This window comes from Schistocerca americana, chromosome 3, assembly GCF_021461395.2.
Source record: "Schistocerca americana isolate TAMUIC-IGC-003095 chromosome 3, iqSchAmer2.1, whole genome shotgun sequence".
Classification (NCBI taxonomy): Eukaryota; Metazoa; Arthropoda; class Insecta; order Orthoptera; family Acrididae; genus Schistocerca; species Schistocerca americana.
Window position 1 is genome coordinate 294359073 of NC_060121.1, and position 24081 is coordinate 294383153.

Consider the following 24081-nt stretch of genomic DNA (forward strand, 5'->3'; position numbering starts at 1 on the left):
CTAGTAAGTAGCCCGTGTCTTACAAAATGAAGGTTTTTGTTTCATATTATTAGACACAATATCTGGTTTACAATTTATGACAGAGTTTGATTGATAAATCATGTAATACTTTCAGAATAATGCACTCTCACTATTATTTTAACCTGTTAGTAATTAATGAGAGCATTTATATCAGTCTTGAGTTAGTACTAACATAAATATAGTGTTACTGAAATTTGCTTATCCTATTATTTCAATCAGAGCAAATAAGCACAAAAAAGAGAAAAATAGTAGATATTCCTTCACATACATTGTTGACTGATTGATGCAGCAACCAGTTTTCATGGTTATATGAAAAATAAAACATGATTTTCATGGGTTGTATAAAAAATAAAGTCACAGTTGCAAAATTATTTTTATTTAAAAACAATGCATTTTGCCAAGGTTAAGCGTCATCAGATTATGTAAAACTGTCAAATGAAGTTCACTGTGCCAGCTACCAGAGCTCTACGTCAGTAACATATACATAAAATTGTCCGGATGAAAATCTGCTCATCAGACTAATTGAAAGGAACTGTGGGAGGGAATCTTTGAACTGTTATAACAGCAAGTAGAGCACAGTGTAGAGCCACATATGCATGTTGGCCTGGATACCAAACAGTTTTACATAATCTGCTGATGCTTAATCTTGGCAAAACATAAAAAAAAATAACTTTGCAACTGTGACTGTTGTATTTTTAATATCAAATAGTAGATGCTAATGCAAGTAACACACACACACACACACAAATTTTCAGTGAACACATTACTGCACTGAAATTGTGCAGAAGGTATATAAGTACAACATAACTTCTGCACAATTTCAGTGCAGTAATGTGTTCACTGAAAATTTGTGTGTGTGTGTGTGTGTGTGTGTGTGTGTGTAAGTATAATCTAACTTCTGCACCATTTCAGTGCAGTAATGTGTTCATTGTAAATAAGTATTACAGTAGTTGTATTACATGTTTCTTACCTTATAAATAAATAAAAAACTTTTTTATTTTAAATTCAGTGCAATAGTATTTGTAAAATGACTCTTAGTGTTCATTAAAAAATGACGATCATTCCACTTGGGACCTGTGGAATGGTACATTAGCTTATTTGTTTTAGTTTAAATATTTGTCATGTATTGTTGTTTTTCTGACATGTTCCACATCCTGGAGGACCTCCTCACTACGGATCAATTGGAATGAAAGTAAATCTAATCTAATCTAATCTTATACATACTGATAAATATGCAATCAGGAACATGATGAATACGTAACTGAATTCTGTTATTCAGTGCTTAATTACATACCTCTTGAATACAATCATGAAATCAGTTTCATGAGAAACACTTCATATAAAGAAAAAAAAACTTTAATAAGAATGTAAGAAAATGTAGCACATGCCTATCACTGTAGAAAGTTTGATAGTAAAATTGTAATTAAAATAAACATTTAAATTATTACTTCAGGAAAACTATAATTGAACTTTAGCTGACTTCTGTTCTGAAATCTGTAAAACATTCTAGAAGATAATTCTTTTAGAATTTTTTTGGTGTGTAATCATAGGGTATGAAATTTAGCACAAACAGTGTCAAAAGCTAATACATTGGAGTCTTGATTAGCTGGACCTCAGTTATGTGGATTCATGAATATCTGGATTGTCAACCCAGAATCTGTTCTGTGCATGCATGGACATGTCACACTGGCACTGTCCATCCATGCCCCACATGATCTCTACCCAGCAAGTTTTATTTTTGTTTGAGTTAAGCAGTGCTAATTGCTAAGCTGCTGTACTGCATTGCATCTGTGCTTAAAATTGTCAAAGTACAAGAGAGTGGTGTTATCATTTGAATGAAAAAATAAACATTATTAATTCATTAAAAAAAGGAGGAACTTGTCATAAGTTAGCCAACAAGTATGGCGTAGGCATTTAAATAATAGGTGATTATAAGTAGAATACCAATTTCAATTTGCAATCCACCTGCAACCTTGATAGTGAAGAGGGGAATAAACATTGAAAACTAACGAAGAAACCAAAAAATAAAGCTTAGTATTGTTGCTTTTGCACAAAAATTATCAACCAGGCAACCAATACCTGACCCCCTGCCCTGTGAAAAGGCATTACGGTTAAATAAAAATATAGGTGGTGAAGAATTGTTTGTGGCAAGTAATCGATGGTTGCAAATATTTAAATCTCATCATGGAATTCACAAATTGGAAATTCAAGGTGCAAAATGTCAGTTGATGTAGATGTAGCAAATTCTTTAAAGACGGTTTTAAAAAGAATTGTACAAAAATGACTAAGACTTGAATTTTGTTTGCAATGCTGATGAAACTGTATTAAAATGGAAATCATTACTGTCAAAATATTTAGTTTCTTGATGAGAGAGTTCATCTCCAGGATATAAAATTAGTAAAAAGCAATTAATAATATTCATTTGGGCAAATCTTCAAAATGAAATTGGTAAACACAGAAAAGTCCTACTTTTACTGGATAATGTGCCAACTAATCCTTTGGCTGAACTATTAGAAAGAGAAAATGGAATGTTTACAGGAAAAGTTTTGCCTCCAGTGTGACATCCTTGCTATAATCAATGAATCAAAGTGTTATTAAAACATTAAAACAACTTTAAAGAAAACAACCTCTACTTAGATTGATTTCTCTTGATGAAGATAATGTAGAAGTCCTTTTGTCATTTTTCAACCGACTTAAAGGAGTGTTGTCACATGGTTGTAGATGCATGACTGAAATGAAGACTTTGAACAAAGTCTGGGACACCATACTAAACTGAGAGTAAACAGGACTGAAATGATATATATGGTTCCATTTTGGAGACTATAAATCAGTTAATGACTAACATACAAATATGCCAGGATTATGATCCCAGTGGCATGTAAAAGTGACACATTTGTGACAGTTATGATCAAGGTTTCCACATCACAACAGACGATGAAGTTGTTGCAAACATATTGTGGGCAAATGAACAGCAGAAAATGCAAGAAGATGAAACACAAGAAAATGTAGACGCAAAAATGAAGCAGGACCATCTCATGTGAATGCTTTCCAAGCCCTGAAAACAGCTTTCAAAAGGTTTGAAAACAAAAACAGGGTATATGATAGAATTAATTTACTACAAATTCATGATATAGCAGTAATGAAGATAAAAAATTATTTTTGTCAAATGACAGTTACTAAATATTTTAAACAAAATGGACTGCAATTACTGTCCTATGTGACTACTATTAGGTATTACATGGTTAAGGTTGCAGTATTTCAGTAATTTTAAAAATATATGTACATACATATTAAAATGTGTCTCTAGTATCTTAATAAAGATTGATTTTTGTGTATTTTGATAACTTTAATTTATTTTTGTTGTTTTGATTAAACACCTAACATTATTTATTAACCCTAGAATGATAGCTGTATGGCAGTGTACCTAAAAGATAACCACACATGGGTGACATAGATGTCTTTCTAGAATTAATAATACAACAATTGGTTTTCTTCGTCCATTCATTTATATCAATTTTTGAGTACCCGAATGACTCACAACAACAATTAGTTCAGTTAACAGACTCTCCATTTTTCTTCATCTCAACTGTTAGAAGCTTACATATGCATAACAAGCAGTTAATTGTTATCTCAAGCAGTTCTTTTGGTCAATTTTTTGTGAGCGGTTTCTTTGTAGTGGATTCTCTTGTGAGGATTTCTTTGGATGTGATTATTGGAATAAACTGTAATGAAAAAGAATCGAAGTGCTTTTCAGTCAATTAACAGAATGGGCCCAGATGTTTCATTTGATGATTCCTGAATTACAAGATCATCTCCTAGACAGTTATGTAATTAATTTCATTAATTACATATAATGCATTTACTGTGAATTTTATTTACTATATGCAACATTCTTGAGCATCATTATGAATGCATCGAAAAATATTTACATTAGTAGTGAGTCAAATGAAATAGAAGCTTTGTAGGGTGAAGGAGTAGCACCTATTTTGTCCCTGCATTAAACCACCCATGGCCTGGCTGTTTCTAAGACAGTAGGTGGTTGATAGCCCCTGTCAGCATAACTGTTAGTCAGTGATGAGCGCAATTTTTCTGCTTAAATTCTGAGAGGGCATTGGTGGATAACTCAATAAAAGGGTAATTACCCTCTGTTGAGGGTAACTCCAAAAGCCAACTACAACAATGTTTGTACGTTTTCCTTAGAATATGTGAACTCTGATTCTACAATTCAACATCTACATTTACATGTATATCTATACTTTGTAAATCACTAAGAAATGCATGGCAGTGGGTATGTCCCATCGTACCAGTTATTCCAGTTTCTTCCTGTTCCATTCACATTTGGAGCACGGGAAGAATGAGTCTTTAAATGCCTGTGTGCATGCTGCATTAATATAATCTTGACACAATCCCTATGTGAGTGGAACATAGAAAGTTGTAGTATATCCTTGCACTCATCAGTTAAAGATTGTTCTTGAAATTTTGTAAGTAGTCTTTCTCAGGATAGGCTCAGTCTATCTTCAAGAGTCTGCCAGCTCAGTTTCTTTAGCATCTCTGTTATACTCTCCCATGGCTCAAACAAACTTGTGACTTTTTCTGCTGCCCTTCTCTTTATACATTCAATACCTCTTGTAAGTCCTATTTAGTACAGGTCCCACAAACTTGAGCAATATTCTAGAATGAGTCACAAGAGTGGTTTGTAAGCAATCTAGTTTGTATACTGATTGTATTTCCCCAGTATTCTACCAAAAAATGAAGTCTACCACCTGCTTTACCCAAGATGTGTACTACACATCATAGATTGCTACTGAGGAATTGAGTGTGTGTGGGGCGATCACAAGTGTTTTTTAGATTAGGCTGCTCTCCATCCAACCCAGATAACAATAGAGGCAGGAAACCCAGAAGTATCAGTGCAAAACTGAACGAAATGCCTCACACAGGTGTGAGTATTAAAATCCCTGTGCTTGATTGCTGAAACATTCAAACAAAGTGCTGGAGTTTGAAGCTCTTCTGAAAAGCAGTGAAACTCACATAATATTAGGTACAGAAAGTTGGTTGAAGCCTGAAATTGACAGCAAACTCTTGTCCTGATGTAACTGAAAACTTTAGAGGAAACCTCAGTTCACTTGTACATTCCTCTATCATACTGTAATCATTTGTTGAGATTTTAATCATCTAACAATCAGTTGAGAAAATTAGAGTTTTGTTAGTGCAGGTGTGATAAGACAGCCGTTGAAACTTTACTACATGCCTTCTGTGAACATTACCTCCAACAGATAGCTCAGAATGCCACTCATGATGGAAATGTATTGGATCTAATGGCAACAATTAGGCCTGACCTTTTTGAGGATGCCCACGTCAAAACTGGTATCAGTGACCATGATACAGTTATGGCAACAATGATTACCAAAGTACAAAAGACAGCTAAAACAAGCAGAAAGATAAATATGTTCAGTATACTAGATAAAAATCAGTAGTGTCATGTCTCAAAGAGGAATCTGAAACATTCAGCAAAGGGCAGGAGAATGTAGAGGAACTATGGCATCAGCTTAAAAGAAAAGTTGACTATGTGCAGGTCAGATATGTACCCAGTTGAACAGTTCATAATGCGAAGGATCCTCCATGGTGTACAGCCACTATAAAGAAACATCTAAGGATCCAGAGATTACTGCATAATAGGTGTAAAATGAAGCATAGGACTATAGATAGAGAGATGCTGAATTAAATGCATTTGGTTATCAAGAGAGTAATGCATGAAGCCTTCAGTAACTATCATAGGAGAATACTGTCAAATGATCTTCCTCAAAACCCACAGAAATTCTGGTCATATATACAGGCTGTTAGTGGCACCAAGGTGTTCTGCTGGGTACATATCTGTCCAGCACATGGTCAACTATTCTTTTAAACTTGAGCCATATTTCCTCTATGTACCTATACCAGTGTACTGTACCTGGAAACCCATAGTAGGACATTACCATAGGGAGAGAGTTAGCATGCTTGTAATAATTTAAAATAATCATGTAATTTTGCAAATTTTCTATTATAGTAATTGTTGCCTTTCACTGTGTCATGAGTGGGATACTATATTATCACAATGAGGATGAAAATCACATAAGGTGTAGAAGATTAAACATAATCAATTGGAGAATTAATTCCAGAGGCAGTGAAAAAGCTAATGAAACATAGTAAAATTCACAATCCACTGCATGCATGACTGTGCTTGGTGGTCTGTACTAAACTGAATCATTCTCATAAATACATAGACATTTGGACAGAAAATTAATTTTAGGGAGATAAATGTGTGCATTTAATTGATTTACACTGACAATGTATTTTGATACATGTTAGCAAGGCACCACTGAGTAAGTTTTGTAGTGGTATCATCACTATTACAAACAGAATATATCGTTTTGGGAAGTATTTATTTATTTTGTCATTTTGTAAAATTATAAAAAATTGGTACACAAGATAGGCACATTGTTAGCAGTCCATTGCCAAATAGCTAGGCACAAGATGTCACTGACATGGATGTGGTAACAAATGAAATTTGGAACTGAAAATGTCAGTCATAGTGACAACAACCATTCATAGTTTTCAATTAACATGGATGCAGATGATGATCACAGTAGGTGAGACAGTGTCACAGTTTTCTCCAGGAAGTATTTTTTCCTCTGACTAAACTGTAATGTACCATAGTGTGGGCTTATTAAATCATTCTTTGCCTGCCACACTTATGCCAAATGCAAACTTGATTGGACAATGCAAACATGCATTGTGCACACCGTAAACCCCAATCACGATGCAGAGTAAAGCTTCAATGATTTCAAGGACAAGTTTAAGGAAAAGCAAAAACAAACACTCAAACAAAGTATTGATGAAAAATTTAATGATTTTTCAAAACAAGAAAAGAAAAATTTAATAATCTTATTAAACAAACTGAAACATTTAAGCAAAGCACCAATGAAAAATGTGATGATTTTACAAAACAACAGACAGATACACGAAAGGAACTACTTTAATAGCAGAAGAAAACTCTTGATGCTTTCAAAACTGACATAACACAACAGTTCAATGACTTCGATTTGTGTCCTGATCTTTCAAACGAATTATCAGATAAACTTGTAAGTATGGGGAAATATCTAAAAACATAATTGCTCACTGATCTGTCACAAGATATAAATAATTTAAGCCAAAAAGTAACATCATCAGGTGGGATACAAGAACAGTACATGCATAAGGTGAAGGACATATCTGAGGCTCAGACAAAAATGCAGTAGGAGCAGTCACAATCATGCCAGAATGTAAATACACCTGCATTGATGTGTTTGCAAATTGCATACAAAGGTCTACCTCAGAAGGTGCAAGATCTGTCATTGGAACTAGGTAGCATAAGTTTAAATAGTCAGTTCATGAGAAAGGAGCAAGAAAGGATAGATAAAGAAATTAAGGAAATAAAGGACAGAGCCAAGGCTGGTTTGCTAGACCAAGGCACTACCCTGGTGCAGAAGGTAGCTCAGGAAAACAAGGGCTATGTAGATGCGATAAAGGAAGTGATGAAGGTACAGAGGGCAGAAATAAGAGGTGAAATAGATTTGAGGTTGAAAGCAGTGGAGGAAAAATTGTGGACTAACGTCATTGCTAACACCGAAAAGAAAAAGAAACATTCAGCCCCAAGCTATCAGGTGTCAACAGACAGGATAGATAATCCAAGCATCTATCCACACTTGAACCCTAACCTGTCAGGTGAAATAGATCACAACTATAACATGCAGTGTGCATTGCTGACTTCAGTCCCTGTTGCATAGAGATATTTGGAATATGATCTGATATAGCAAAACAATGCCACACTAGCAGCAGACAGTGCTGCATGTCTTTATACATTGATAACAGATGAAGCGTTATTATGATACAGCCAGTTTCTGGTCTTTTCTTCTGATGGTAAGCAAACAAACCCAGTTGTGTTCATAAGAGCCTTTTGGTACATTTTACCAAGGAACTGGACTGAAGTGCAGAAGGTATGCTTTGTGGCAGGTTATACATAGGGTGAGGTCTTGCTGTGGGCCTCTGACATGGTTGAAAATGTCACACCTATGAACAGTTTGAAAGGGCATTCCTAGACAAGCTCTGATCCATCACATTACCCAGAGAGATTGAGGTGCAAAGTGTTTAACCCGGTGCCATTCAGCAGTAAACATGGAGGACTCAGAAGATACTTCGACAAGTATCTAAATAAAACCTGTTATTAGGCAAACCCAATATCACATGCACATGCCCTAAAGTTTTGAAAAGTTGACTATCAGCTAATGTACATGAGAAATTAATTACCACTCCTGAGCACATTAGAGAGAATTTCCTCTCAGTTTTCAATTTTGATCTTATCTATGAAGAGAGAGAGTTGCACAACAACAAAGTGACAGCACGCAGGCAGACCTCCCACGAACTAACAGACAACACAGTGGGAATGGCAGTAACAACCAACATGGCTTCCAGCCATATCCTCCTTGCAGCAATGCCAACAGGAAACAATTTGGTAATAGAAAGGGACAAAATTCAGGGGAGGATATAAAAATAACTGAGGACAGAATTTCAATCAGACAGGATTTAATGGTCAGAGAGGTTATAGTCAGCAAGCTTACAATGTGCCACTGACTGGGGGCAATGTGACAAATGACAACTGGCAAGGACAGAACACAACCGGATGATAAAATAACATAGTGCCACCTGAGTACAATCAAAATTACATTTTGAATAGCTGCCAGGGACACCAAAATTTCAAACTGAGAGCTGTGCAAGAGACTAACTGACAAAACCAGAAGCACACTGTGCTCGTAGTTGAGTTTACCCCTAATGAGGAGGTCAGTGCTCAGGGCAATTCAGAGAACTGGAACTGGTCTCAATAGGCCCCTATTCAATGACCAGTAATAGGGATGGAGGCATGGAACTAGTTAAAAGCTGTTTTCTTGGATATGACAACTGTGGTGATATCAAAGATGTCATATGTCAGGAAGTTGTTACCATCCGTGTTGATGAATATGATGACATAGTTCAGGCAATAATCAAAGTACAAATACTTGATTTAAGAGTACCCATAGTATTGGAGATTGTAGATAGCAGAAATATAAAAATATAACTTCACAGAGTCTGTTTGATCAATTACAAAAAAAAAAAAAAATGGTTCAAATGGCTCTGAGCACTATGGGACTTAACATCTGTGGTCATCAGTCCCCTAGAACTTAGAACTACTTAAACCTAACTAACCTAGGGACATCACACACATCCATGCCCGAGCCAGGATTCGAACCAGCGACTGTAGCAGTCGCGCGGTTCCGGACTGAGCACCTAGAACCGCAAGACCACTGCGGCCAGCAATCAATTACAAATACACTGAATAATGCCCTGGCACAGTCAAAGGATACAAAGACAAAATGGAGGTGCACCCATACAAAACCTTCTGCTTTTCATCTTAACCCAGGCCATGGGCTAAAGAGGAGACTGTGATGAAAGAGATCAAAAGAATGCTAAATTGAGAAATAATACAACCATTTCAGTTGTTAGCAAATCAGATGGTAGTGTGCACCTCATGCTTGATTCAAGAAGAATAAATAAAACTGTTGTGTCTATTGGGACATGGCTTGATAACTTGAAAGAACAACTTCTAAAATTCCATAACATTAAGTACCTCACGATAATAGATCTCCAAGACCCATACCAGCAAATTACGCTACATGAAGGTAGCCATAAGTGCACTGCCTTTGTGTGTGAGGTCAGAAGCTATGAGCTCTGTGCCTTTTTTTTTTTTTTTTTTTTTTTTTTTTTTTTTTTTTTTTTTTTTTTTTTTTCAGATTAAACGTCAGTGCAGATGTATTTATCTCTGCTTTAAATCAAGTTTTAGGACCTGAATTGTTAAGTATAGTCACTATGTATGTTGATGATTTACTGATTGCTCCCCACCCCCTGTAGTCAGAACACTTGAGGCCTTTGTCTTAAAATCTTGTATAGGTTTTCAGAATACGGAGTCACATCCAACCTAATGTAGACACATTTTGGTAAACAAAGAGCTAAATTCCTTGGACACATAATATCACCTCAAGGCATACTTCCAGACCTTAAGAAGCTCGATGCTATCAGACGCTGCCCTGCACCTCAAAATAAGATGCAGTTGAAGGGATATCTTGGATTGGTATCTTCCTTCAGAAAATTTTTACCACATCAGCTTGTAAATAATGATGGTCTATTGAATCTTCTACGGAAGAGCCATCCCTGGCTATGGACCAAGCAATGACAAACCGTTTCTGACAACATTAAAGAAGCTCTTTTGAATGACAACATCTGACATCATCCTGACATGATCCATGATTTTTGTCTGTATCAAATGCATCCTCTCAAGAGCTGGACAAATGTTCATTCCAAATCACTGACATGAATGGGGATCTTACCATCAAGGTTATTATTTTTGAATCTGAACAAGCATTTGTGTGACCGAATTGGAAGCTCTTGCGGCAAAATGGGCATTCAAAAAGTTGAATTTTACCTGTGGGGAAAGCATAGAAGGTGTATTGCGACCATTAGTCTTTGCCCTTTCTTCTCACTTGTAAAGTTTTACACAGTAGGATCTCTAGATGATGTTTGAATTTACAGGAATTTGATTTTGAAATTGTGTATATCAAAGTTAATCATAATGTAATTGCTGATGCCTTATTGAGGCTTTCACAAGGTCCAAACACATTCTTGGAATTCATGGAGAACAATTCAGAAATCGGGGTTTTGTCGATGAAAGATAAAACACAACAGCCATATTAGTTAGGATGTGTAAAAGCATGGAGCAACTACAACAGAAAGATCCAAGATGGTGAAAGGTAATGCTAAAACAGCTGCAGAACAATGATGACAGGTTGAAAAATTTTTTTATGATTTACCAAGGTGCATTATTTCACCGACACAACCCAGGGCAGGGCCAGTGGTGTATTTGTTTACCAGAAGATCAAATTATCAACTTGATATCACACACTCACAATGTTTGGGGACACTATGATGCCTTAGTAAGGTAAGCAGTTATTGTTACTATCCAAATTTAATACAAAATTTCTGCAGGTAATAGAGAAATGTGTTGTGTGTCAGAAGGATAAGCATGCAAATAAGTCAAAACTAATTGAACTACACCCAGTGTTGCCTAAAAACACCTTGAAGATAGTTTCCTTGGACATGGTTGGACCATATCCACAAGGAGATGGAGGTGTAAGATCTGTTGTTGTTACATACAACATTTTCTCGATGTATGTAAAATTGTATGCTATGTGGTCAGTGACTGTGAGTACCATCATCAAAAGAATTTCAAAAGATTATCTACCCAAAGTGGGCAAGCTGGAAATACTGATGATGGACAACACATCATACCTTACAGGCAACCGTTGAAAGAGTTCGTGACCACTCACAACATTAAATATATACTTGACCCAGGTTTCACCCCAAAGCAAAGCTCATAGCAAGGATAGTTAAGGAATTTAACAGACTTATCTGGGCTTACACCCCTCACAAAGTCACAAGGTGTATCGAGTACATTGCTCCATTCCAGCAAGTTGTTAACAATCAATCTTCCACATAGCTCAACTGGCTTTACACCTACAGAATTCCTGTTTGACAAAAGACAAGTAGATGATTGGGAAAAACCTCTATCCAATGTCTCTTTGAAGGGAATATCACATTAGGAGAAAATACATCAGGCACTGGTTAGCACTGAAGAGAAGTCTGAATATGGAAAACAATTGTATGATAAAAAAATACGATACACTATAGAGTACATCCAAAATTGACAAAGTATGGTAAGTTGATCCATGAGTGGCAACTGCTGTACACAGGACCATTTGTTAAATCAGAAATCCATCACCCAGGAGCCTACAAGTTAGTATACTTAAAAAGTGGTAAGGAGGAACGGCTCCACAACACAAATATTTACATGAATTTGTGCACTAAACAGAATGTGACACTGATCATGCATGACTTGGAGCAACGTATATAAGCATATATAAGAGATGATATACCATCCTCTTGAATACACTCATTATGATTGATGTTTAATATTAAGGAAAGATTTCATTTTGCTTATTTCATATGTATTGCCTTATTGGGACATACGTTTCAGTTATGTAAGATTTTGATTGTATGTTTGTGGGCCAGAGAAGTTTACAAAACACTAGCCTTCCTGAGCATGGGAAATTATTTAATGTGACACTTTACTGTTTAAACACACAGTAGGCATACAATTGAGATGCAGCACATGGAAATGGTGAAGCGGAGTGGGGACAGAACTGCACACATGCAGTATGTAGATTTAAGGTTGACAACCTCCATGCACAGCACAATGTGAGCCAATGGACTGCTGCCAGATGATGATTGTAGCTTAGCAAAGAAACGCCAAGCAACATTCAGAAAAAAAACTTTATGAGTTGACTACTAAGGAAATGAAATGTATACACTACAGAAATAAACTAAGATTAAGAAATTAGGAAGAACTAAGCTAAGGAATAGATATACAAAGGGCAAAGTAAACACTATCTACAGATAACTAGCTGCACACTATGATACTATGTACAAGCTATTTACAAGGTATTATAGTAGTGCCTATTTACATGTTACATAAAAGGAGAATATCTACATGAGGAATGAATGTATATAAATTAGTTTTGAATGTATTATAAGAGATAGGATTGTGCCCAACCTATGACAACACTTTTCTTTCCAGATGAAGAAAGGTAAGTCAAACTGACAACCACAGTATGAACTTGTGTGCTCTTACAGTTCATAAAAAAAATTGATAAGGAATGAACTGCATACTGACAGAAATTGAATATATGAATATTGAAAGTGTGATGCATTAGTAACCAGTGAGCAACTAAAGTAAGTATTTAAGTGTTCTTACAGCAAACAATACAGAGTCACATCCTGGGTAAAATAAGGAACACAATAGTTAGTTGTTTGGTACCAAAGATACGAGCTGCACCAAAAATAAATAATATATTTATACAAATATGTGTGAGTGTGATGGCATGAATGTGTGTATGAAAAAGCTACAGTATGCCAGATGTATAAAAAGGTTGTACTTAGGCCTTGTGCTACAAAATGAAAAGGAGTCAGACCAAGCATTACAAGTCCATGTGACTGAGAAGAGCACCAAGCAAGAATTATTACAGGACAGTTGCACACAAATGCTAGTTCTCTCAGCATTGTTTAACACTTGTTCATTGGCACTAAAATGATGGACTGGCATGACATTGGCACAATTCTCATAGAGATATATTCATGCACAACAGAATATGCAAGAATGAAATCACCTAGCAAAAGGAAGTACAAGTCACCAACTGTTACAGTTGAAGATGATACTTGTATAAAACAGTATTTTACTTTCAATAGATAGTCAACATGAAGTAAGTGGATAACGTGAGTAGATAGTCATGAATTGATGTACTTAATAGTTCTCTCATGATGAACAAAGGATTGCAGCAGTAGAGTAAAAATGAACACTTCTTCCTGTCCATAACATTTTGTGTAGACCAGTACACACATTCTAGTAAACTTATCAAAGGTGTAGCTAAACTTAGTTATGTAGGCGTATCATGATTTCATGTTATGGAGCTATCTTTCCTCTCATCATCTGTAATGATGGATACTCATGCACATCATGTGATAATGGCCTGTGCAAATACTTTGTCAATAGTGGAAAATGAGATTGAAAAAAATGATGAACTGCGTAACTTTAAGATGAGACTAAAAATACAAATTGTTCACAAATGAACATTCAAAGGGGTAATGCCCAAGAGCAAAATGTGGTAAAAGTGATAGCACACAAACTGAAAAATGTTACAGGACATAATATCACAAGAAATGTATGTAATATTAACTGTCTTGAATGTATAATTTCTGTACAGTCTTAATGTAAATCTTTGTACAATATTTATGTAAAGAAATGTAAATATCATATGAAAATGTATACGTACAGAGTAAGAAAAACAGAAACCTGGCATGTTAATATATTTTAAAATGTAAATACTTAGGTTACTGTAGGAATGATGAGATAGAGAGAAACATTCCACGTGGCAAAAATATATAAACAAAGATGCTGTAACTTACCAAACAAAAGTGTTAGTATGTTGATAGAGACACAAACACACACACAAATTTCAAGTTTTCGCAACCCAAGGTTGCTTCATCAGGAAAGAGGGAAGGAGAGGGAAAGATGAAAGGTTGTATTTTTTTGGGAAAATTTCGAAAAAACTGCGTGTAAATGTATTAAAAAGAGTGGTTTTTTGGTGGCAGATTATGAAAATGAGGCTAACAATTGTCTGACGAAGAAATAATAACGTTAAAACCTGTGGGAAGTGGCTAAAAAATGATCAGTGATGTGGGAAAAACGGGAGTGGAAATAAAGGGAAAGTTGTTAGAATAGCCAAAATGGTTGTTTAATAGGTGAAAGGAACTGTTTGTAAACTGGGTGGATTTTATACCAGTGGTAGTGTTGAAAGCGGAAAAATTTTTTTGGTTATTGTTTGCAAGTAAGTTACGTATTATTCAGTATATATAGGCAGGATAAAATTGTATGGTAGATTACGGTAAAAAAGGGGAAGGTGAATACAAAGTGCAACTACTGGCACAAACAAAAAGAGAAAGTAAGATGACAGAAAAGATTTCAAAATGTGGTGACAATAACAAATGCAATTGTTGGGTTCAAATTAATGATATGAATATAATAGAGAGAAACATTCCACATGGGAAAAATATATATAGAAACAAAGATGCTGTAACTTCCCAAATGAAAGCGTTGGTATGTTGGTAGAGACACTAAAAAACACACAAACGCACACACAAATTTCAAGCTTTCACAACCCAAGGTTGCTTCATCAGGAAAGAGGGAAGGAGAGGGAAAGATGAAAGGATGTGACATCCTTCCCATTTTTCCCACATCACCGATCATTTTTCAGCCGCTTCCCACAGGTTTTAACGTTATTATTTCTTCATCAGACAATTGTTAGCCTTATTTTCATAATCGGCCACAAAAAACCACTCCTTTTAATACATTTACACGCAGTTTTCTCGAAATTTTCCCAAAAAAGACATCCTTTCATCTTTCCCTCTCCTTCCCTCTTTCCTGATGAAGCAACCTTGGGTTGTGAAAGCTTGAAATTTGTGTGTGTGTTTTTTAGTGTCTCTATCAACATACTAATGCTTTCATTTGGTAAGTTACAGCATCTTTGTTTATATATATATGACACAGGGAGGTCCATTGATAGTGACCGGGCCAAATATCTCATGAAATAAGCATCAAACAAAAAAAACAAAAACAAAAATAATAATAATAATAATAATAAAAAATTACAAAGAACGAAACTCTTCTAGCTTGAAGGGGGAAACCAGATGGCATTATGGTTGGCCCGCTAGAAGGCACTACCATAGTTCAAACAGATAGCAACTGCATGTTTTTAAATAGGAACCCCCATTTTTTTTATTACATATTCATGTAGTACGTAAAGAAATATGAATGTTTTAGTTGGACCACTTTTTTCGCTTTGTGACAGATGGTGCTGTAATAGTCACAAACATATAAGTATGTGGCATCATGTAACATTCCACCAGTGCGGACGGTATTTGCTTCATGATACATTACCTGTGTTAAAATGGACCATTTACCAACTGCGGAATAGATCGATATCGTGTTGATGTATGGCTATTGTGATCAAAATGCCCAATGGGCATGTGCTATGTATGCTGCTTGGTATCCTGGATGACACCATCGAAGTGTCCCAAGCCTTCGCCAGATAGTTATGTTATTTAAGGAAACAGGAAGTGTTCAGTCACATGTGAAATGTCAAGCACGACCTGCAACAAATGATGATGACCAAGTAGGTGTTTTAACTGCTTGTGCCTGTATATGTGCGGATGGATATGTGTGTGTGTGCGAGTGTATACCTGTCCCATTTCCTCCCTCCAAGGTAAGTCTTTCCGCTCCCGGGATTGGAATGACTCCTTACCCTCTCCCTTAAAACCCACATCCTTTTGTCTTTCCCTCTCCTTCCTTCCCAGGACTGCATATGTGAACTAATAACTCTAAATTTGCTACAAATATTTTGTGAAGGTTTGTAATCTGTAATTCCATGTGTACCTGTAAAAAGAATGTGAAAGTGCTAGACCATGATGAACATTTACATCTCGAGCAGTCCACAGGTGTACTGCCGGTCCATAGTCTCCAACAGGCACAATATTTTGGCGATCAGACATGTCGCCATCGTCGGGTGTGCTGACGAACTGAGCTTCTGAGGGTGGGCGGCCATCCTAAATCCCCTTCCCCCGCGAGGTGTTCTCTCTCCGGTCCGCACCCACGGCCGTGCGTCAGCGGTTGCTGTGAGGCTGGCATCAGTGTCTGTGGTGGTGTCAGTGTAACTGCCTCATCTGCCCTGGTCTCTCGTTCGTTTTCTTTGCTGAGCCTCTTTTTAATTAGACTCAGTGCTAGTTCCATGCCTTGCTGAAGTTATAGTGGCAGTCTCTGTTGATGAGTCCATCCCTGATATGAATTTCGATAGCCTCTCTAACGACACTGTCCCAGTATTTTGATGTCTGTGCCAAGACCCTGGTATGTTGGTAGTCCATTTCATGATTTTTAGACAAACAGTGCTCTGTGACTGCCAACTTGTTGGGGTACATAAGTCAAATGTGCCTCTGATGTTCTCGGCAATAATCTTCAATTGTATGCACTGTCTGTCCAATGTAAGTCTTCCCACACTCACAGGGAATCTGGTATATGCCGGACTTCTGCAAACCGAGATCGTCTTTGACACTTCTCAATAATGCTCGTGTTTTATTGGTCGGGCAAAAGACAGTTCCTGTTCAGTGTTTCCTCAATATTTGTCCTACTTTCCCTGATAGTGCGCCAGTTTACAGTATATAGGTAGTGGCTATCTCTTCCTCGTTGACTTCGTCCATCTCCACATGCTGTACTGTAGAGGTGGGGTGGAGAGCACGTCTGATCTGCCATTATGAGTACACATTTTTCTGAAACACAGTTTTGAGGTGTTCCAGCTCACGGGGCAGACTCTCTGCATCTGAGATGGTGTGCGCCCTGTGCACCAGTGTTTTTAATACCCCATTTCTCTGCGAAGGGTGGTGGCAGCTATTTCCATGCAAATACAGGTCGGTGTGTGCTTTCTTCCTGTATACCCCATGGCCCAGGGTGACATCCGCTCTTCTTTTGACCATGACGTCCAGAAATGGTAAACTTCCTTCTGCTTTGGTCTCCATAGTGAATTTGATGTTCGGATGTATTGAGTTCAGGTGTGTAAGGAAGTCTAGGAGCTTGTCCCTTCCATGGGGCCATATCATAAATGTGTCATCAACATAACATAGAAAACAAGTAGGTTTCTATCTGGATGCTGCCAAATCTTCCTCCTCGAAGTACTCCATATAGAAATTCGCGACCACAGGTGAAGGTGAGCTCCCCATTGCGACTCCTTCTGTTTGCATGACAACCAACAAGCTGTCTGTCCGCAAGAATGGCCACCGAGAAACTGTGGCCAAGAAACAAGTGGACCACCCTGTCACTGAGCACGCTTCCAAACATGAAATCCTTCATTTCAATGACTGCCTCACAGCCTGTGTGGATCCTTGCCACCAACACCAGCTTTTCTGAATTGCACAGTTGGGAAGTTTCCCTGCAATATATCCTACATTCCTGTAACCCTCCTGGCCTCTACCTTCGTTAGTCATTATCCTCTCCCATCCAGCCCCTTCTCTGTTCCCATTCCAACACTACACACCCCTCATTCCTCCACCACAGCCAGTCTTTTTACTTCTCTCCTTTTCCACTAACCCCCCCCCCCCCCCCCCCCCCCCACATCGCTGTATCCTCTGCCTAACCTACCATTGCACACAGCTACCCTACCCTCTTTCCACTTCATCCCTCCATGCTCCTCAACAGCATGTCACTGTCCACCAAGCCTACCCTACCACCCCTCCCTTTTCTTACTCCAGCCTCCTCATTACCCCCACCCAGCTGCCACTCCCATTATGCCACCAGTGCTGCTGCTCCCAGTGTGGCCTCAGGTTCCTGAGACTGCAGTCATGTGTGTGTGAGTTGCATTTGAATGAGTGTTTATGTGTGTATTTTCCATCTAATTCTGATGAAGCCTTACTGGCTGAAAGCTATTATTTGTGACAGTCTTTTTGTTGTGCCTATCTGTGACTCACCATCTCTGCTATATGGGCATTAGCAACTTTCCTTTTCACAATATTGTTACAACTTATGCAAGGTATGAACAAACACAAAAATTTAATGAACAAACACAAAACTTTAATGAGTTAACACAATAATGTAATAATTTAACACAAAAAGTCAATGGTTCTTCAAAACAATAATCACAAACATTTAATGATTTTAGGAATCATGAGACTCAAAAGCTTGAGGAACTTTCAAATTAACAAATGCAAAAATTTGATGACATAAGTAAAAAATTGCACACTTACCTGTCAAATGATTTAACATGTAAGTTGTCTGAAATGGGAAAAGAATTAAACGTGGAGTTATTCACAGGTATGTCTAAGGAAACAGATAATTAACAGGCCACAGGAGGAAATGACAATTAAGCTGAAACACGTGGGCAATTCACAGATTAAAATTCAGGGACTCAGTCATAAATTAATATAAGTGAAAAAGAAACACTAGATACTATTACTGAGTTGCAAACTATATGTAAAGATTTGCCTGAGAAAGCACAGGAACAGTCTGCAGAATTGAATAATTTAAAACTGAGCAGTAAGTTAATAAAGAAAACTTAAGAAAGAATAGATGTGGACATACAGACCTTAATGGAGAAAGCTGAATAAGTATATGACACTAGCACAGAAGGTAGTGCAAGGGTATAAGATCTGTATAGAAGCAGTCAAAGAGGTAGTCAAGGGGAAGGAAAATGAACTAACTGCCAGGATTGAATCAGGTTTAAAGGCAGTGGAAGAAAAATCGTGTAACAGTTTTGCTAGTGGTATTCATATCACAAAGGCGCCATTAATCAGTAGCAATCAGGTGGAGCCAGGCTGAATAGAGGGCTACAATACCTCATATCCTGCTTTTTTAGTCTTCTAGCTGATAAAGAGTTACTCCGGTATAGGCAGTTTCCAACTTTTAGTACAGAGGGTAAAAGAACAAATCCCGTGGTACTAATCAGTCTTCCATAATATGTTACCATGCAATTGGACTGAGGTATAAAAGATCAAGTTTGTTGTGGGGTACACCCAACCGATCTGGCCATACTTTTGAATGGCTTGTGCATGCCTTCTTGGACAAATTCTGCCCAATAGGAGTCAAATAGAGGCCACAGTGAGTGGTATTTAACCAGCACTATTCAATAGTAAACATAGAAGTTACAGATGTATTTTTAAAAATACCTGAACAAAACAAGATACTGGACAAATACAGTCTCCCATATGCATGTACTAAAAATACTCAAAAATCATTTACCTGCACAAAACAAGCAAAAATTGATCACAATGCTTGAGAATGATGTAGAACACTTTTTATTCATTCTGGACTCGATTGACCTGATTTATGAAGAGGTGCTGTTGCAAGCCCAGAAAAATAATGTGCAAAGTGAACCTTAGTGAAATAGTGACTGCAAAGTAGTAATGGCAGATGCAATCAACATGGTGGGCACCTGTACCACCACCTATAGTAATAATCACACAGGAGGTAACTATTGTAACTGGGGAAACCAAGGACACAAATGAGATTTTAAAGTAAACCACAATCCTAATTACAATGGACCAGTATACACAGAACAGAGCGGTTTCAGACAATAGATTTAAAATGTAACCCTGGTGGTCAGTAACAGCCAATATAATAATTGACAAGGGCTGACCAGTGGTAGACAGTCAGGCAGTCCATCTCTTGGTAGCTAAACAAGTGGAACAACAATTACGTATGGGGCGGAGGTAGATCAAGATCAAAGAGAATTTAATTAATTTAATTCATGGGATGACAAGACAGAAACTGATGAAAGCAAGACCACACTGTGCATATAGTGTAGGTGACATGATTACCCCCACCTCCTCCCAAAAAAAAAGAAAAAAAAAAAATGCCTACTAATCAGTAAAACCAAAACACGTTGCGACAGGCCCCTGTTTGCAGACCATGAAAGGGGATGGGAGTGAACAATTAATTCCTAATTTTTCTCTGAGATATGACAAATAAGTAAATATCAAGGAGGACTTGTGTCACAAAAATGTGGACAATTTGGAGAGAGCAGAAGGGAGTCTGTATAGGACTTAATAAATGACAGGATAGCTGATTTAGATATGCCCATTGGTTTATTTAATGATTTACAAAAGTGAACACACATACCAACTTTTCCTGTGGAGAACTGTCAAATATTGACCGCAGAAGGCAACAAATCTAAAGGGGCGGCACTCCAGGCATTAATACCCATTGCTATCAAAAAATGTTCTTTAAAATGCATCTGTCTAGTTGTGGAAAACATATAGTTAATTGTATTAGTGGTATGGATTCGCTCTGCCAGTATAAGGTACATAAGGTACAAATAGACATAGGTCAGGGGAAGTGTTTCCTTACAATTAGTGAACAAAAGTTATCAGATGGAGCATCACAGCAGGGCCACCCCTATGTGTTCACATAGTGACCCAATGACACCATCAATTACGATTGCAGTGGGCATAGGACCATTGGGATTCAACCATTAATCAATGGAAACCTGTCAGCTGTTTGGGTGAATCATATTTTTGTTACACTAGGTTGATGGTTGTCTCCATGAAAGCCATCATTGGGGTGAACACTAGGTTGATAGTTGTCTCCATGAATGCCATCATTGGGGACTTGAAACATGCAGCGCACCATGGATGCAGGCTGATGGGAGCAGTATTATGCTACGAAAGATGTCCCCCTGCACTTGCATGGGATCTCTGGTAGTAATCACAAAGATGCTGACAGCTGCAGACCACCTGCATCTTTTCATGCTTGATGTCTTCCCTGATGGCAATTTCATCTTTCAGTAGTATAAATGCCTATGTCTTGGAGCCAGGATAGTGCTACAGTGGTTTGAGGAGCATTACATTGATGTCTTGGTGACCAAATTTGTCTGATGTAAATCCTATGGAACCCATCAGAGTCACTATTGGGCACCATCACCACAACGCAAATTGGTGGTCCTTTACCTACTCAAATGGTTCAAATGCCTCTGAGCACTATGGGACTTAACTTCTGAGGTCATCAGTCTTTATATACTCAAATTCAATGACCTTTGCATAGACATCTAATGCTACATACCTCCACCAACCTACCCACAAACTGTTGGATCTCTGACATGCAGAATCAGTATACATTTTGTTCCAAAGACAGACAAACAAACTATTAAGCAGGTGGTCATAACATTTTGGCTCATCAGTGAATAAGTATGTTTCAATGAAGATAGGGCAGGTGATCCACCATACCAGCAGTTGTTTGAAATCATGCAGGAAAACCACAGAAAAACTAAAACAGGATGCCCAGACTGAGCAAACTCCATCCTCCCAAATATGAGATCAGTGTCTTAACAAATGCACTACCTCATTGGGTTAGTCTGGAAATATGATTTCATTACCTAAGAGCAGCCACCGGGAGGATGTTGGGGTCTCATTTCCTGTAAAAATAAGAAAGCTGGAGGGAAGAAATTTGGGCTTTGTTTTATTTGTTATATCAACTTGGTACCAGCAGATAAATAAGTGAAACATTTGGAGCTTATTTCTCCTAGCTGCACTGCTGTAATGACATTCTACCATCTAACATCAGGTGAGGTGTAGAGAACCTTTCAAAACTTGAAAAGGAGAACTTTTCTAATAAATCTGGAAAAAATATTTAGTAATGTCTTGTAAACACACAACTAATAATTGTTACCAAAATAAAATTATTACTGTTCATGTTAAAAATTCTAATAAAACATTTAAGGCTCTAAGGAATGTCTATTCTGTACTGGTTCATTTCCTTTAAGTGCATGTTTGCTGTCTTTAAGTGCATGCTTTATGTTTTTAAGTGCCTTTTTCTCATACAATAGCACAATCTTTAGAAATTATAGTATATATTTTTGCATTTTTTGAGTAGGTCTACAAACTTTTCTATATTGGTTATGTGCAGTCCATAACAAACTGCACTCTCGTCATAACATATTCATTCTACTTTAACTGCACACTGCCTTTCACATCACAACAAGTAGGTATTAAATGTTAAAAGGAAGACAGGTAATTCAAAACCTCTTAAAATAATTTCAGCTGGAAATCACGCCTTTTTATATTTGCTGTAAGTGAGAATATGAGTGTTTGACATACCCAGTTAAATGCTTGACATGCTAAGGCACTTGATAACATGTCTCCAAGAATCCCAGGATATGAATTTGCACTTGCAAAATAAGCAAAGAAATAGGGATGATTCCACTGTGTGACCTGCAAAACATAAGAATTAGTATAAATAGTATGTGGATTTATAGATATTGAATTAATAGTAGAGTACTTATAATCATCACAAAAGACTGGACAGCACATAGGTATATAAAGCTAAATGCAAGCTAACAGTTATTCCACAGGCATGTAACTGTAAACTTTTTTCAGTACATACTGTCTTATGTTGGAACAGAGTAGAAAAGAAGAATCTATAACAGTTATTTGTCACAAGCGTTTCATTGCCTGATATTGTAATGTTTATTCAGTGCACTGCTGTTACAAACAAAAGTGTGAAAGGTGCTAGTTCTTACTTATATATTTTTTTCATCGACCATGTCTTACTGGACTATATCCTAGTCAACTTTAATCTTATATCAGCATCAATCTAGAGGTATGATTGAATTTCAGAATTATTGCTTCCTTACTAGCAAAGATTCAGTCAAAATACGTATGCTGTATTTGACTTTTCAAAAGTGAGTTCTTATATTGCATTATTTTTTCTGGTGCCTCCTTCTGTAAGATGGGCAGTGGCTGACACCCAAGGTTCTTTACTTGGCATGAAGACAGCGTTAAGCTACCACTACAGATAGCAGGACTCTGCAAACTTTTGGAAGAATCTTGAAAATAAAAATAAAAAAAAGACGTGCATTAGAATCCAATGCATTTTAAGGCTGATTTTTCAACAACACAGATTTTAAATCCATGAAAACAGTAGTTCCTGAATTTTCTTGAACTAAACAGAAACAAAAACTTCTTGTGGTGTGTAACTCTTGGCAATTAATGTACTTTGGTGTTTTAGTGAACAACTCAAAGGTAGTGTTGGAGAACATTGTAAGTTTGCCAGGCTGGTAAGCACTCTTAATATTAATCACTCTCTTGGTGCCTGCACAGATTGTCAGTGCACTCAAAGTAGGTAGAACATGCAGTCAAATGGAGAATGGAAGTATCTTTCACCATGATTTTCACCTTTGCGAGCAGGCAGAAGTTAAACAAGGCTAGGTCAGGTGATTAATGAGGGTGGGGGATCATTGTCATGTTGTTTTTGGACAGAAATTCCTTCACGAGTGAGGTGTGTGCAGGTGCAGTGTCACAGTCCCAACAAGGCTTCCTTTCTCCACAACTCTGGCCATTTTAACTGAGCATTTTCCACTAGCCACACCACAACCTCTCAGTAAAACTGCCTACTGGCCGTCTAACCAGGTGGAACAAACTCCTTATGCACTATTCCTCGAATGTCAAAAAAAAAAAAAAAAGTGATCAGCACTGACTTCACATGTCTGCAAACTTGTCAAGCTTTTTTCAGCCTTGGAGAAGATGGTGTTTTCCGTTGTGATTAATGCTGCTTTGTTTTAGGGTCATTACTGTAGACCCAAGATTCATCACCTGTTATGACTCTGATTAAGAATTTTGGACATTCTTCAAGACTTCATTGCAGTTTAGTTCACTTCTGAATGCTGAGGTTTCATTGTTTGATGCTGAGAAGGCAAGGGACAAACTTCGCTACAGTTCATCTCATGTTCAGTTCATCAGCTAGAATTCATTGACATGTACAGCACCGACAGCCCAAGCCTGTTACAAACATTGTGAACTGTCTGTATTGGTTAC

General features: G+C 37.3%; 1 protein-coding gene across 1 annotated transcript in view; it reads right to left on the reverse strand.

The window, feature by feature from the left end:
• Positions 1-24081, reverse strand: part of LOC124606037 (tyrosine decarboxylase-like) — a gene marked incomplete at its 3' end in the record, with an annotated part of 215061 nt that overhangs the window by 107800 nt on the left and 83180 nt on the right. The window contains exon 3 of the mRNA XM_047138001.1: positions 22366-22479. Within this exon, the coding sequence (XP_046993957.1) occupies positions 22366-22479 (114 nt within the window). The remainder of the gene's footprint in view (positions 1-22365; positions 22480-24081) is intronic.